This window comes from Manacus candei, unplaced genomic scaffold (assembly GCF_025592945.1).
Source record: "Manacus candei isolate 608988 ecotype Guabito, Panama unplaced genomic scaffold, ASM2559294v1 h1tg000015l, whole genome shotgun sequence".
NCBI lineage: Eukaryota > Metazoa > Chordata > Aves > Passeriformes > Pipridae > Manacus > Manacus candei.
In genome coordinates this window covers 1,962,531-1,975,627 of record NW_026138063.1, presented here as the reverse complement: position 1 = coordinate 1,975,627, position 13,097 = coordinate 1,962,531, and the positions used below count along the sequence as shown (strand labels likewise).

General features: G+C 45.1%; 2 protein-coding genes across 8 annotated transcripts in view; one reads left to right on the top strand and one right to left on the bottom strand.

Moving 5' to 3' along the window:
* SMC4 (structural maintenance of chromosomes 4) overlaps positions 1-2,804 on the bottom strand; it is a 29,915-nt gene extending 27,111 nt beyond the window's left edge. For 2 of the 5 annotated variants that reach the window (XM_051781825.1, XM_051781829.1), the window contains exons 1-2: positions 2,659-2,804; positions 166-356 (exon numbers count right to left, since the gene is read on the bottom strand). In XM_051781825.1, the coding sequence (XP_051637785.1) occupies positions 166-295 (130 nt within the window). In that variant the 5' untranslated portion in view covers positions 296-356; positions 2,659-2,804. Of the gene's footprint in view, positions 1-165; positions 357-947; positions 1,842-2,658 lie in introns of those variants that run through there. The other 3 variants (XM_051781826.1, XM_051781827.1, XM_051781828.1) reach the window with 3 other exon arrangements.
* Positions 2,805-3,225: 421 nt separating this feature from the next.
* Positions 3,226-13,097, top strand: part of IFT80 (intraflagellar transport 80) — a 32,800-nt gene continuing 22,928 nt past the window's right edge. Inside the window, exons 1-5 of one of the 3 annotated variants that reach the window (XM_051781840.1) lie at positions 3,226-3,570; positions 4,925-5,005; positions 5,748-5,966; positions 9,024-9,134; positions 10,853-10,921. In XM_051781840.1, the coding sequence (XP_051637800.1) occupies positions 4,966-5,005; positions 5,748-5,966; positions 9,024-9,134; positions 10,853-10,921 (439 nt within the window). In that variant the 5' untranslated portion in view covers positions 3,226-3,570; positions 4,925-4,965. Of the gene's footprint in view, positions 3,571-3,663; positions 3,703-4,924; positions 5,006-5,747; positions 5,967-9,023; positions 9,135-10,852; positions 10,922-13,097 lie in introns of those variants that run through there. The other 2 variants (XM_051781842.1, XM_051781841.1) reach the window with 2 other exon arrangements.

Below are 13,097 nucleotides of genomic sequence, written 5' to 3'. Positions count from 1 at the left end.
TGCACTGGGCCAAACCCTTTAACTCTTTGCAAGCCCCTTTTACAATTTTAAAAGCAGTTTAAACAAGGCTTTCAGCATTCCTTTGTGAAAGGGAACAGTCGGTAAATTCATTGCTGCTAAAAGGCTCTGCCATCTCCTCACATCAGCACCGACAGCCAGACCTACCTTGAGGAGGACCTTTGTCAAGCTGCTTGTTGCCTTCGTTTTCCACTTCCATGTCGCTGGAGGACTCCTCCAAGGGCTCCCTGCCCTTCCGACGGGCTGCTGTGGAGGGTTTGGTGCTCTTGCTTGCCATGATCCCTCTTGGCCGTTCCCCTTCCGAGCACTCAAACTACTGAAGGGATCTATCTCCTTTGCTGACACAAACAAGAAAACCCCGTGATCTAAGCACTGAACTGCAACCCCCTGAGGAATTTACCTACATGTCTGCCCAGCCGTTTGACTCACTTAGAAACTAAGGACTAGAGGTACTTAGAAGACAAAAAAATCCACATTTGAAACAAGTTATCAAGATTAGCTTTGTAAGGATATACTTTCAGATACATTACCCCCCAAAATCAATGGGATAAGCCTAATCTGTAAAAACAGCCAGAATCTACCTGCTGAAAACTCGCAGGGACATGTCCTGTGCTGTGACTTTGCTCAGAGAAAGTCACCGGGATGCTGGGGGCAAAAGAGTTAAAGACACATTCGAATAACAAACTAAGTAGCCACACGTTTGTGCTCTCCTAGAAGAACTCTTTACATTTCAGACCGGACACTCGTTTTACTTTCAATAATCCGTGCAAAATATTCATACATAGATACACAGATAAACAAAAGACCTGCGCAATTATAGCAAAGGCTTGACTCTTAAACCATTTCAATCGACACACTCATCTCACAAAACACGACACAACCACTCCTGCCAGCACTCAACGTTTCCCAGAGAAAGCAAAACGAAATACCTTCATCTCTTTGTGATAATAAAGTCAACTGAGCAAGAACGAGCATTACAAAAGCCATCAGCTGGCACTTCAGCACAGCTCCCAAAACGGAGAAATAGAAAGCACCCGAGGAGAAGAAAAGACGAGGGCAGGAGCGAAACTCTCCCCAAAGAGCTGAAATCGCAGCAAGTGGCGAAGTGAGTTCGCAGAAAAACAGACATGAGAAAGTTTACTTCTCACAAGATAAAAAACTGACGTGGTTAGAAAGTCATCTTACAATTGGTGCCAATCATTTGACGTTTGCAGACCTACCCCCAACCCACACTCTCATGAGAGTCCTTCATTTGGGACAATGGGGGAGGGGGGGAAATGAGAGACACAACTCATTTTCGGGCAATTTGAGTCTATGCCCCCGTTCAGAAGTGTTCCGCAATGGCTGTCTCAGACAATTACAGCCTCTCAAAGCACCACATTTATTTATTATTTTTTTTTCCCGAACTGCTCCACTCCAACAGAATTGTGCAATATAGACCTATTTACCTTCCCAACCCTTCCCCCCCTCCTCAGATACTTCAACAGAATGAACAAGCCGAACTACTTGACCTCAGCTTTTACATCGCGATAAATCAGCTGCCACATAGCCTCTAACAAATTTAACAAATTCGTGCCCAGCTCCTCCCCCGAGCCAGCTCGAAGGTGTTTGGTAAAAGCATCTCTCCACGGGCTCCTGCCAAGCGCCGTTTTTCTTACGGGGACGGCGAAAAACAAGAGCCAGAGACGGACAGAAAAGCTTCCTCATTAACAGCCGATTAAATCTGATTGCGACAACCCCTGTCAGGGACAAACTCGGGGCTTTTTTTAAGCCCGAGGAGCCCGACTGCGCCCTTGTCACGCTCTTTCCAAGTCGCAGAATATTCCGAGTTGGAAAGGACCCACAAGGATCGTCGAGTCCAACTCTTTTAAGTAAATGGCCAATCGTTAAGGGCTTTCTTAGGGTTTCTCTCTCATCCTTCAAGCATCAAAGCAGAGCTGGTTGCACAAGGGTCTCTGCTCTAAGCAGATTAAAATCGGGTCTCTCCGCTACTCAAACGCGTTCCCGTGCTCGGCGGGTCTCCGAGGGTCCCCAAGGGCACAGCGGGACCCTCGGGCCGCACAGCCCCCGTGTGACCCCCCTCCCCAAACCCGACAGCAGCCGGGATGGCCCCGCCGAGCCCGGACCCCTCGGTGTGACCCTCAGCGGGGCCGTGGGAGAGGCGCTGCCGCCGGTTCTCCTCCCTCAGGGCGAGGGGGAAGTGGAAAAAGGCGGCGCGGGGCAGAACCCGCCGCCCCCTCAGCACTCCCTGCCCTCGCCCTCAGCACCCTCAGCCTTTCTCCCTCAGCACCTTCCCCTCACCACACCTATCGTCCCTCTCAGCACCGTCTCCTCAGCACCCCATATTCCCCCTCAGCACCTCTGTTTTCCCCTCCAGCAGCCCTGTCTTCCCCCTCAGCGTCTCCTATCTCCCACTCAGCACCTTCCTCAGCACCCCGTACCCTTCCCCTCAGCATCTTCCCCTCAGCACCCCCTGCCCTTGCCCTCAACAATCCCTGTCTCCCCCTCAACACCTTCCCCTCAGCACCCCCAGCCCCCCTGAGGGCACCTCCTCTGCCGCTCTCCCCCAGCGGACGAAGCCCCTCGGACCCCGCCGCCCTGAGGGCGAACCGCCGCCGCCTCCTCCCGCCGAGCTCGTACCTGCTCGTCCCGGTGGCTCCCGGCCCCGGCGAGGCGGCGGCGGCGCGGGCGGCCGCGACTGCTGTGGAAGCTCGTCCGCTTCCACACTCGAAAATGGCGCCGAAACGGCGAACTCGAACCGAAATTCGTTAGAAAAGCGCGGGGCAGGCTGGGACGGGAGGGGCCGGGCCCGGGGTTTGAACGGCACCGCCGCCCCGCCCGCCATCTTGTGTTCGTTACCGCGGGCAGGGGAGGGAGCGCCGGGACACGCCGGGAGCGGCCGCCCGGGGGCAAAACCAGGGCGAAGGGAGGCATTTAGGGGGCGAGGGGGACGCGACCCCCCGCGGCCCTTCCCCGCGCGGAGAGGGTTTAGCTTTAATTTTAGAAGTAGGTCAGTGGGCGGCGCTCGGTTGCCGGGCGACGCGCGCCGGTTTAAAAATGGTTAAAAAAAAAGAAAAAACACAACTGTAAAAGAACTTCTAAAAGTAAAAAAAAAAAAAAAATTTAAAAAAAAAATTTTAAAAAATCGATAAAAACGGTGGGCGCGCGGCTGTTTCGAAGCGGGTTTTACTAATTAGCGGGCGGCGCCGTGGCACCTCCGGGGGGGGAGGTGGGGAGCTGTTCGTGAGGTGGCGGAGGGCGAGGAGGAGGAAGAAGAAGATGGAGTCTCGCGAGAAGTCGCCATAGAGACGGCGGCGCTTGGGCGCGGGGGGAGCGGGTCCCGCCGCTCCTGAGGCGACGGGAGACGGGGGAGAGAGGCGGGATTATCCCGGGATACGGCGGGAGCGGGGTCCGGCCGCCGCTCTGCGCTGTGCCCCCGCTGCCCGCGCAGGTAAAGGCGGTCGCCGGCCCCTGTCAGCGGCAGGACTGAGTCAGCCCGAGGGGGCGGGCGCCGGGACCCCCCGAGGGCGGGAGAGCTCCGGGCACAGGGAGGTGAGTGAGGGCGGGGGGACCGCGAGCCCGGCGCTGCCCGGGGGTACTGGAAAATCTGCCGCTTGGGAAGCTGGAAACGGGGTGTTGGCGCGGGCGGAGAGCGGGCTGTGAGGGCCGATGCTGCCCCGAGGGGTTGGTGTTTCCTTCCCGGTGCTCCTCTGTCCTGCCCGCCGGTTTGGCTTCCCTGCGCTCTCCCCCCATCCTGCTCTCTGGAATTCCTTCCCAGCGCTGCCCCCCCCATCCTGCTCTCTGGAATTCCTTCCCAGCGCTGCCCCCCCCATCCTGCTCTCTGGAATTCCTTCCCAGCGCTGCCCCCCCCCCCCATCCTGCTCTCTGGAATTCCTTCCCAGCGCTGCCCCCCCCATCCTGCTCTCTGGAATTCCTTCCCGGCGCTTCGCCCCCCCATCCTGCTCTCTGGAATTCCTTCCCTGCTCTTCCTCGTTCTGCCCGCTGGTTTTCCTTCTTTGCATTCCCCCTATCCTGCTCTCTGGCACTGCTTCCCTGCATTCTCCCTATCCTCCTCTTTGGTATTCCCCCCTATCCAGCTCTCTGGCATTCCCGGCGCCCCCCTATCCTGCTCTCTGGCATTCCTTCCCTGCGCTGCCCCCATCCTGCCCACTGGTTTCCTTCCCCGTGCTCTCCCCCTGTCCTGCTCTCTGGCATTCCCTGCGCTCCTCTATCCCTCTGCTCCCTCGTCGCTGATCCCGATCTCCTCCTCTCCCGGCAGCTCCGGAGGGAGGAGGCGGTGTCCCGGAGTTTGGCGTCCCCCGGCCGGAACAACTCCCGGTTATTGCCCCATCTCTCCTAAAGCTCCAGCGGAGCCGCTGCTCGATCCCTCGGCAGCTCTACGGAGCGATCCATGGGATGGGTGCTGATGGATGTACCTGTGGGCGTTCAGCCCCCCGGGGGCACGTACAGAGCGATTAAACCGTATTCAAAAATTACAGTGAAGTTCTGAGCTTGTCTTTGAAGGGAAAATGTTATTTTCCCTTCTACCCACCCTCCTGGCTGTGTGTCAGCACAAGGGAACTTCAGTGTTTCGACCTATAGTGTTTCAGACTTGGTGATCTTAAGGGTCTTTTCTAACCTTAACAATCCGAGGATTCTCTGTTCCCAGTATCACTTTTTCTTTAAATTGTCCACTCTGCTTATACTGAGCAAGATAATAATTTTACAGTTGGATACTGTACGAAAATGGTCTGTTTTCGTGCTTGTTTTCCCACAGTACCAATGTAATATTACTTCAAAACTTTTTATTTTAATACTAATGTCTTCCATTTTAATTTTGGCTGCTTATATATGTATGTATATTATGCTGCTAACATATATATATATTTATTTTCTTGTATTACAGTTCTAACATATGGTTTTTAATGCTCCACCTGAACAACTGAGATGAGACTGAAGACTTCGCTTTTAAAGGAACCAAAACATATCCTTTGTCACAGAAAAAAACATAGAACACCACGTTCATTCTGAATAGACTCTTTTCCAGAAAATATTTCCTTATCATAGAAGTTACACTAAAATGCAGGTGGCTTTTTGTTTCTTTTTCTTTTCTTCCCCTTGTCCTTCAGTGCAGCCTTTAAGCACAATATTTTAAGAAATATTAAATATTTTTTGAGTAATCACTTCGGAAGCTCTCAGTATCTTGCTAGGAAGTTCTTGAGTTTCCCTTCTTATTTGTGGTGATAAATTAAAAGCTTTCCCAGACAGCAAATAAGAGCAGTGATTTATCTACCTGCACGTAGCAGACATAAACAAAACTGGAATTTTCCTATTAATATATTGGATGTATAGCAATTTATAATTTATGTGATAATAAAGCAACACTTCTGAATGACAGTTGGCTGTTTTGCCCTTGCATTGTGCACTCAGACCCTTCTAGAGGTGTAACCCAGCATTTCAGCTGTGCTTCAATAACTTTGCATCATCATAGTAATTATATTTTTACATGAGAGTTTGCTTTATTTTTGGGTGAATTCCTGTCAGCCCTTTTCTTGCCACAAAAGAGCAAAAAAAAGAAAGAAGACTCATAGTGTTTATGCAAAGCATTCCATGTAATCTCATGAAAATCATCTTCCTGTATCGTTCCTTCAGTTTTGCGTAGCTCGGATATTTTTGAAGCTTATTTTTACTGCTTAAAATGTCCCTGTTCCTTAATTGAACTGAACATAAGGAATTGGTGAGCTGTGTGGGATGGACAACAGCTGATGAGCTCTACTCCTGCAGTGATGATCACCAGATCATGAAATGGAACCCTTTAACAAGCGAGACAACTCGGGTGGTCAAACTTCCAGACGAGATTTATCCCATAGATCTCCACTGGTTTCCCAGGAGCATCGGTGGGAAGAAGCAATCCCATGCTGAGAGCTTTGTCCTGACGAGTTCTGATGGTAAGTCAGCTGAAAATATTTATCATTTCACACCACTTTGTGTTTCTGTCGCTCAAATACACGGGACGTTATTTTGGGAGCAGGAAGGTTTCAGGATTCCTTGGGAGGGGTGTTTTCCCTGCTCCTCCAAATCAAAAAATTGATTTTGCACACAGCCACATTTTTCTTCCTGCATGAATTTTCCTGCAGCAGCTTATTCCTGCAATTTTCCTGCAACAGCTAATTCCTCGGTGCTAAGAATTCCTGGAAACTCACTGAATCCAATGGAAAAGGAGTCTAATGTCTTTACAGGGTTGCACTAATTCCTGGTTGAACTCCAGATGTTTGTGAAATTAGAGCAAATGTAAATTTAATCCTCTTGGGTTTTCTTCTGAGATGCTTCTCTTGGGGGACATTGTTCTTTTACTTCCTACTTACATTGATCTCGTTGCTGGTTTTTTACAAAAGCAAAGAACATGCTCAGCTTTAAATTGCAAATTAAGCACAAATCATAAGTGATTAGACCTATTTTTTCCACTTTTTATTGATGGTTTTACGTTGGGTCAGCATTTAAGAGTCTAAGAAACGAAATGAAGAAAACATACACATTTTATATTCCATATTTGAATGGGGTGTGAATCTCCCACTTGCAATTCCTCCAAAACTGGAGAGTCACTTTGAGATCGAGGACAGTTCTGCCTTCAGTACTTAATAAAAATAAAGGAGCAGTACTTTACAAACCTGAGCTGTAAAATAAGATTAAATCACTCCTACCTACTGCAGGCATGTGGCTAAAATTTTCCCTTTCCTGTGTTTAAGGCAGTCAGTTGTGATTTGAAACTCTCTGTTCCCTCGGTGTCAAGCTGAAGAACAGAAATCCGTGGGAACAAACGTGGCTTTTGGAGGAACCTGCACGTGTGAATGCAGTGACAAAAATCATTTCACTGTCATCACTTAGAAATTCAGGTGTTGGAAAAGTAAAGGAGCTGCAGAAGTAAAGATGCTGCCCATGAAAACTCGATCTGGCCCTGTTCTGCAGGAGGGTTGTGATACAGTTTTAAGTGGTGATCACGTTTTTTCCAGATGAATTCTCGGTGCCTGCTTTTATATGTAACATATTCTTCCCTGCAAGGCTACAATTTGCTGTTTCCCTATTTGAAAAGTGCCTTGTGAAAGAAGCAGGAACTTGTGGAGTGGGAAAAGATGCAAAAAAATTGGTAAAGGAGTTGGATGTTTCCCTGTATAAGAGGATTTTATCCCAGATTCCTGATAATTTGGCCTCACCAAAACCTTCAGGTCCTTGCCAGCTTCCTCTTCTTCCATCTGAATTTAGTTTTTATGTGTTGAGGTGTTGCTTAAATTTAATTTTAATTTCCCAGGGATTCTGCCTTGGTCAGTGAAAGCTGTTGGTTCAATATATAAAATGCCAGGGAATTCTTTATATCCTTAAAAATGTAATGGCTTGGAAGTGCTCACCACTTACTGCTGAGCACTGTAGGTGATGGCATGAGAACATTCATGTGATAAGAGGTTTAATTATTGTGCAATGAGAAAGGTCTGGGCTACAGATGGAACAAGTACAGAAAATAAACAGAAAATAAACCATGTTTTAGTGTATTAATTTAAGGCCATTTTTGCAATTTAATTGGAGGAAACACCATTGAATTCCTCTGAATCCAGTTATTACTTGTCCTTGGAAAATGAGATTCTCAGACCTGAGAGATGATCTATAGGTGATACATTAATTAGATAAGATGTAATTTATAACTATACAGTAATGGAATGCTTTAAATTAACCCCCTGGAAGTGTCCAAAGCCGGGTTGGATGGGACTTGGAGCAACCTGGGATAGTGGAAGGTGCCCTTGGATAGTGGAATGAGGTGAGATTAAGGTCCCTTCCAACCCAAACCATCCTGGAATTCTATGATATTTTAAATATATCAAATAAACTGATTTATCCAAACCATACTCTTCCCATCAGTGTCAAAAATCCTTTCCTTGGAAACCTTGCTCTGCCACAGATTTAGTTGGATGTTGGTGCCTTTTTGTTCAGGTGCTTAAAAGTAAAAAGCAAAGTGTGATTGTATCGATTTGCCTGATCCTGTGGAGAGCCCTGGTGTTTGTTTATGGTTATTTAGTGACAGATCCACCAGAATGCCTTTCCTTGGATTTAGTTTGGCTTTATTTGTTATTTTTGGGATGTTCTGTTTTGTCTCTACGTTCTGGGTGCTCTGGAACATCCTTGTAGTGCTTCACTGGCTGGCAGGTTAAATCAAATAATATTAAAATAATTGGATTTTAGAGTAGTTAATTGGAATCCCTGGGCTGGTTTAAGCCATGCATTTGTTCTACCACATGTTTCCAAGCCCTCTTTGTCTGCTCTTTGGTCTAATTTAAATTTGGTCTTCCTGGATTTCAGCAACATCCCTCATTTGGAAAGAGACACTTCCTCCTGCTTCTGTTGAAATCATTAATAGCTTTGTTTTTGGCTGCTCTGAGTTTCCATCACAGCTCCAGAAGGCAGGGATACTTCCCTCACCCGTGGTTGGATTGTTCCAGCTTTTCCAGTATTTTGGGATTGAGTAGATTCAGATGGTTTTTGGATCTTTAAAAAAAAAAAATACCACCAAAACCAACCCAAGGACACTCTGGGCTGCACGTGGAGCTCCCAGACACTGCAAGAACATCAGGCACTTGTGTCCCCAGAGGGATTTGCAAACTTTTGAGGGACATAAGAAAAAGAAATAGGTAAAACAGAAGTTACAGATAAAGAAGGGAAATAAATACAACACTGGGGCTGGTTTGCAGGTTGTTCTGCAAGAGCTCGTTTGTTTGGGGTGATCAGAGCTGGGAACAATTTTATGTTTTATTCTTTTTCTTCTTGCTGGTTTCTTGTTTTGTCTGTTTTTAACAGAAGGTAACATCATTACAGCAATATTATATGATTTAATCAATAATTTGATATAGTAATTTAGTGTACACAATTTAATTCTATATTTAATAATTTTGTGTATTATTTTATATATATAAAATCATACACACATATATAAATTACATGTGTTTTTTTAATGTCTTTAGGGAAGTTCCACTTGATTTCCAAGTTAGGAAGAGTGGAGAAAAGTGTGGAAGCACATTGTGGGGCTGTGCTTGCAGGAAGGTGGAATTATGAAGGAACAGCACTGGTCACAGGTGAGCATTTGTACATTAATGAAGTGGTTTGAAACCTCAAATAGCAGAAGAACTCTCTGAAAATCAAACCTTCTGGTTTTTTAATACAGTATTTCATAGTTTAAATTGTAGTTGCATTGAATTTAAATGAATAAAACTGAGTGTCTTCAGTGTTCACACACTGCTTGAAATTCTGTGAGAAGGGGGAAAATGGAAACACAAACTCAACAATAGAAATGAAGTTACTTTTTTTGGTCTTAATTATCACTGAGGCTGTTATCATCTTGTTTAATAGAAGTTAGTTTTACACTAATTAATTCTATTTTAGATGAACGTTGTCTATTTTAATTAATAGAAGATCTGCTAAAAACATTCCTCTTTTTTAGTGGTCCTATTTATTAGATGTCACCCTTTTTACTTGAAAGTAAATGTTTTTAATATCAGAGTGCTTGGATGGTTTTGTGGCTGTTCTGAACTTCATAAAGGAGAATATTTGATTTATTTTTCTCTACCTTTTTCCAAAAAAAGGCTGCTAAGTTGGTCCATTTCTATCCCTGCCCATTTGGGAGTTTTTTTAGCCAACAAAGTTTCAAAGCATCTTGAATATTCCTTTTTCTTCCTTAATTATCAGGAATGGTGTAATTATCACCTGCAGCCTGTGAGTGATCTCCCAGTGTTTCCATCTCTACACCCTTTTTGTCCTAAATCTTTTTGGTAATTAGTTGCTTTTTGGCATTTTTTGTCAAAAACTTGCATCTTGGTGTTCAGGGGAACTGATGAAACTCCCTGTGAGCAGCTCCTTGCTGGATTCCTGTTGGTGTCAGGATTCTCTGCAGCCTCCTGTTGATCTGGGACAGCTGATTCCTCTGGACAAATTCCAACTCAGTCCACAAGTACTGAAGATAATTTTGGAGCTGCTCATTTCCAGACTCAAGTCTGACTCTAAAAATGCTGCTTCAAGGAACTCTGTCTGGCTTGTTCCTCTGAAATCCCACAGGGAGAGAAATATTGTTCTTTTTAAAGGCAGATTTGCCTCAGGAAATTCTCCAAAGGAAAAGTCAAAACTGCCTTTTCAAAATTGCCTTTTGAACCCTTTATTTTGTTGTTTGTTTGTTTTTTTGTTTTGTTTTGAGACTGGATGACACTTCTTAGGAGTGTGGGAATTCATCACTCTTTCCACTTTGAGATCATCAACTGCTCTCATACCACAGCTAAACTTTAAAGAGGAGCAAATCACTGATACTGCATCCCTCAAAATATTTTTGTGGCTGCATTTCAACAGCATCAAGTGTGCACAAACAAGATTTTAAAATTACCATTTATTTTGCATTTTTTTAAACACTTAAAAGCTACACTGGGCAGATCCAAAAACCTGAAACGTGGTAAGGAAATTACCTTCGAATGGAAGAATTCCATTAAGTTTCTGGGAGCACCTTTTTCCTCATTAATTGGATCTGGGAGGCTTAAATTGCAGGGCCAGAGCTGTACATTTTAAATATGAGAGCACACCAGGAAATCTGTGCTCTTAATCACAGAAGGGACTTGTTCACAGTAACAAAATCACCATCCTAAATACTTTTTCCTTTAATATATTTTCTATTTGCATGTTTGGAAGACTAAATAAAAGGTATGACCTGTAAGAAGACCTGGATTAATTTTAACTCAAGTGTTTCCTAGGTAGGAAGTTTGTTAGATTTAATTGTTGCACTGAATTTGATGATTTCTCTGCTCATTTTCAGTGGGTGAAGATGGCCAAGTGAAAATCTGGTCTAAGAGTGGAATGCTGAGATCCACTTTAGCTCAGCAAGGTAAGATCATTTCCTTAAAATTCTATAAGAACTTTTTAATTTGGGTTGGTCTAAAATCCATTTAAACAACAGACCCTGAATCTGGCAGTGATGGTTTGGTGACAAGTCTTCAGGCCTAGAAAAACTTAATTAAAATTAAGTGTAAATTACAGTTGAACTGCATTTAGTAAGGTCTTAGAAAATCTTATTTTAACAAAGAATTCTCCAAATGAAAAGTTTTATTGCAGTAATTTTAGACAGCAGCCTCAGTTCCACCCCAAGGATTTTCTGCTATTTCAGTGAAGGCACTTGAGCTAAATTTTGTTTTTCAGACTTCATACATGGAGCCCATGTGACCTGCTGACATTTTTGAAGAAACCACATGCACCTGGGCTTGGGTTAAATGTCAACCCCTTATCTCTCTTTCTGAAACAAATTATCTAAATTCTTTCAACCTGTGGAAGGCATTTTAACCACAGGAGTGAATGTAAAGTGTATTTCAGTTCTTTTAAGGAAGTTCACAAGCAGATGTGATGTTTTTCACGCTTACAGTGTACAAAGATAAGCCAACTGAACTAGAATTTTTGAGAAAAAAATACAAACTGAAGCACACAAGCTTCACTATTTTTCAGTTGATACGTTTTCAAGGCTTTTGTGCTTAATTGAGCTTGAGATTCGATAAAGATTATAAAGGAGGAGTTATATTCTAACTTGAAGTAGGAATTGTCACTGATTTCTGAGTTTCTGGTGCAGTACAAAAGTGCAGTTGAGTCCCCATGGAATAACTGTCATCTTGTATTTGTGTTTTTAAGATAAGCTCCCATGAGGTTCCAATACCCTTTAAATTGAATTTACAGAATGAGAATCCCACGGACTCCTTTGTGGGATAAGGGTAGGATTCTGCAGAAATGACATTTTTTTTTAGGGGAGGTATAACATGTTTGAGCTCATTTTTCACTTCTTTTATCATTCCCATTGCACATATTCTTTTAACTCTTTGTATTAGAAATTTGTTTTCAGGCTCTTCTCTTTGGACGGTGCTCCACGTGCCTCTTCTGTCTTTGGATTTTATTCACTACAAAACCATGGACAGACATTTTCCCCTTCTTTAGCTTTTTCAGTGCTTCCATGGAGCATTCCAGCTGTGCATCCAAGCTGGTGGGACCCCATGGCCTCCCCTGCTGTAGTGTTGCTCTTATGGTTGTGTTTGTTCCTTGAGCCACTTCTTCATCCTTAAATTCTCCCAATATTCCTTTTGTTCCTCCTTCTTACACTGAACTGCTGTATTTGGGATTCCAGCTGAGACAATGCACTGATGTATTTGGATGAGGTAACTCTTTTTCATGGATCTCTTTGGTGTGTCTTGGTAACCCACAGGATTATCATGGAATCCCAGACTGTTTGGGGTTGGAAAGGACCTTAAAGATCATTTCATTCCAACAGGAATGATGGAACAGACACACTGCAGGCAGTTGTGTTGGTGATAAACAGCTGCAGGAAGGAATATTCAGGGAGAAGAGAAGGGAGAAAGGCAGAAAAGTTGGGATTTGAAGGAGGAACATCCGGATTCTTCCCATCCCACACGAGCCACAGCAGATATTTGGGTAATTCCAAGTCTGGGTGAGACTTCTGACTGTCACAGGAGTAAAACATTAATCCATGGGCAGGGACACCTTCCACCAGCCCAGGTTGCTCCAAGCCTCATCCAACCTGGCCTTGGACACTTCCAGGGATGGGGCAGCCACAGCTTCTCTGGGCAACCTGTGCCAGGGCCTCCCCACCCTCCCAGGGAAGGATTCCTTCCTGGTGTCTGTGTTCCTTTGGAGAGAGCCAGAGAACTCTGAAGAGCAGATGTGTGAAGTAATGGAAGCCCCCATGTGAAAGGAAGGGCAGCTCTACCAGCACAAACATCTGCCTCAAATAGATTCCCAGTTCTTGAGGTGGTTCCAGCCACCTGCTCTCAAACTGAACTTGTCATCTGCTCTTCTTAAGACCATCTTTCTTCAGGACTTGAAGGCACCAGAAGAGGTTTCTCAGGGAGGTTGTGGACTTCCCATCCCTGGAAGTGTCCAAGGCCAGGTTGGACAGGGCTTGGAGCAACCTGGGCTGGTGGAAGGTGTCCCTGCCCATGGATTAATGTTCTACTCCTGTGACAGTCAGAAGTCTCCCCCAGACTTGGAATTACCCAAATATCTGC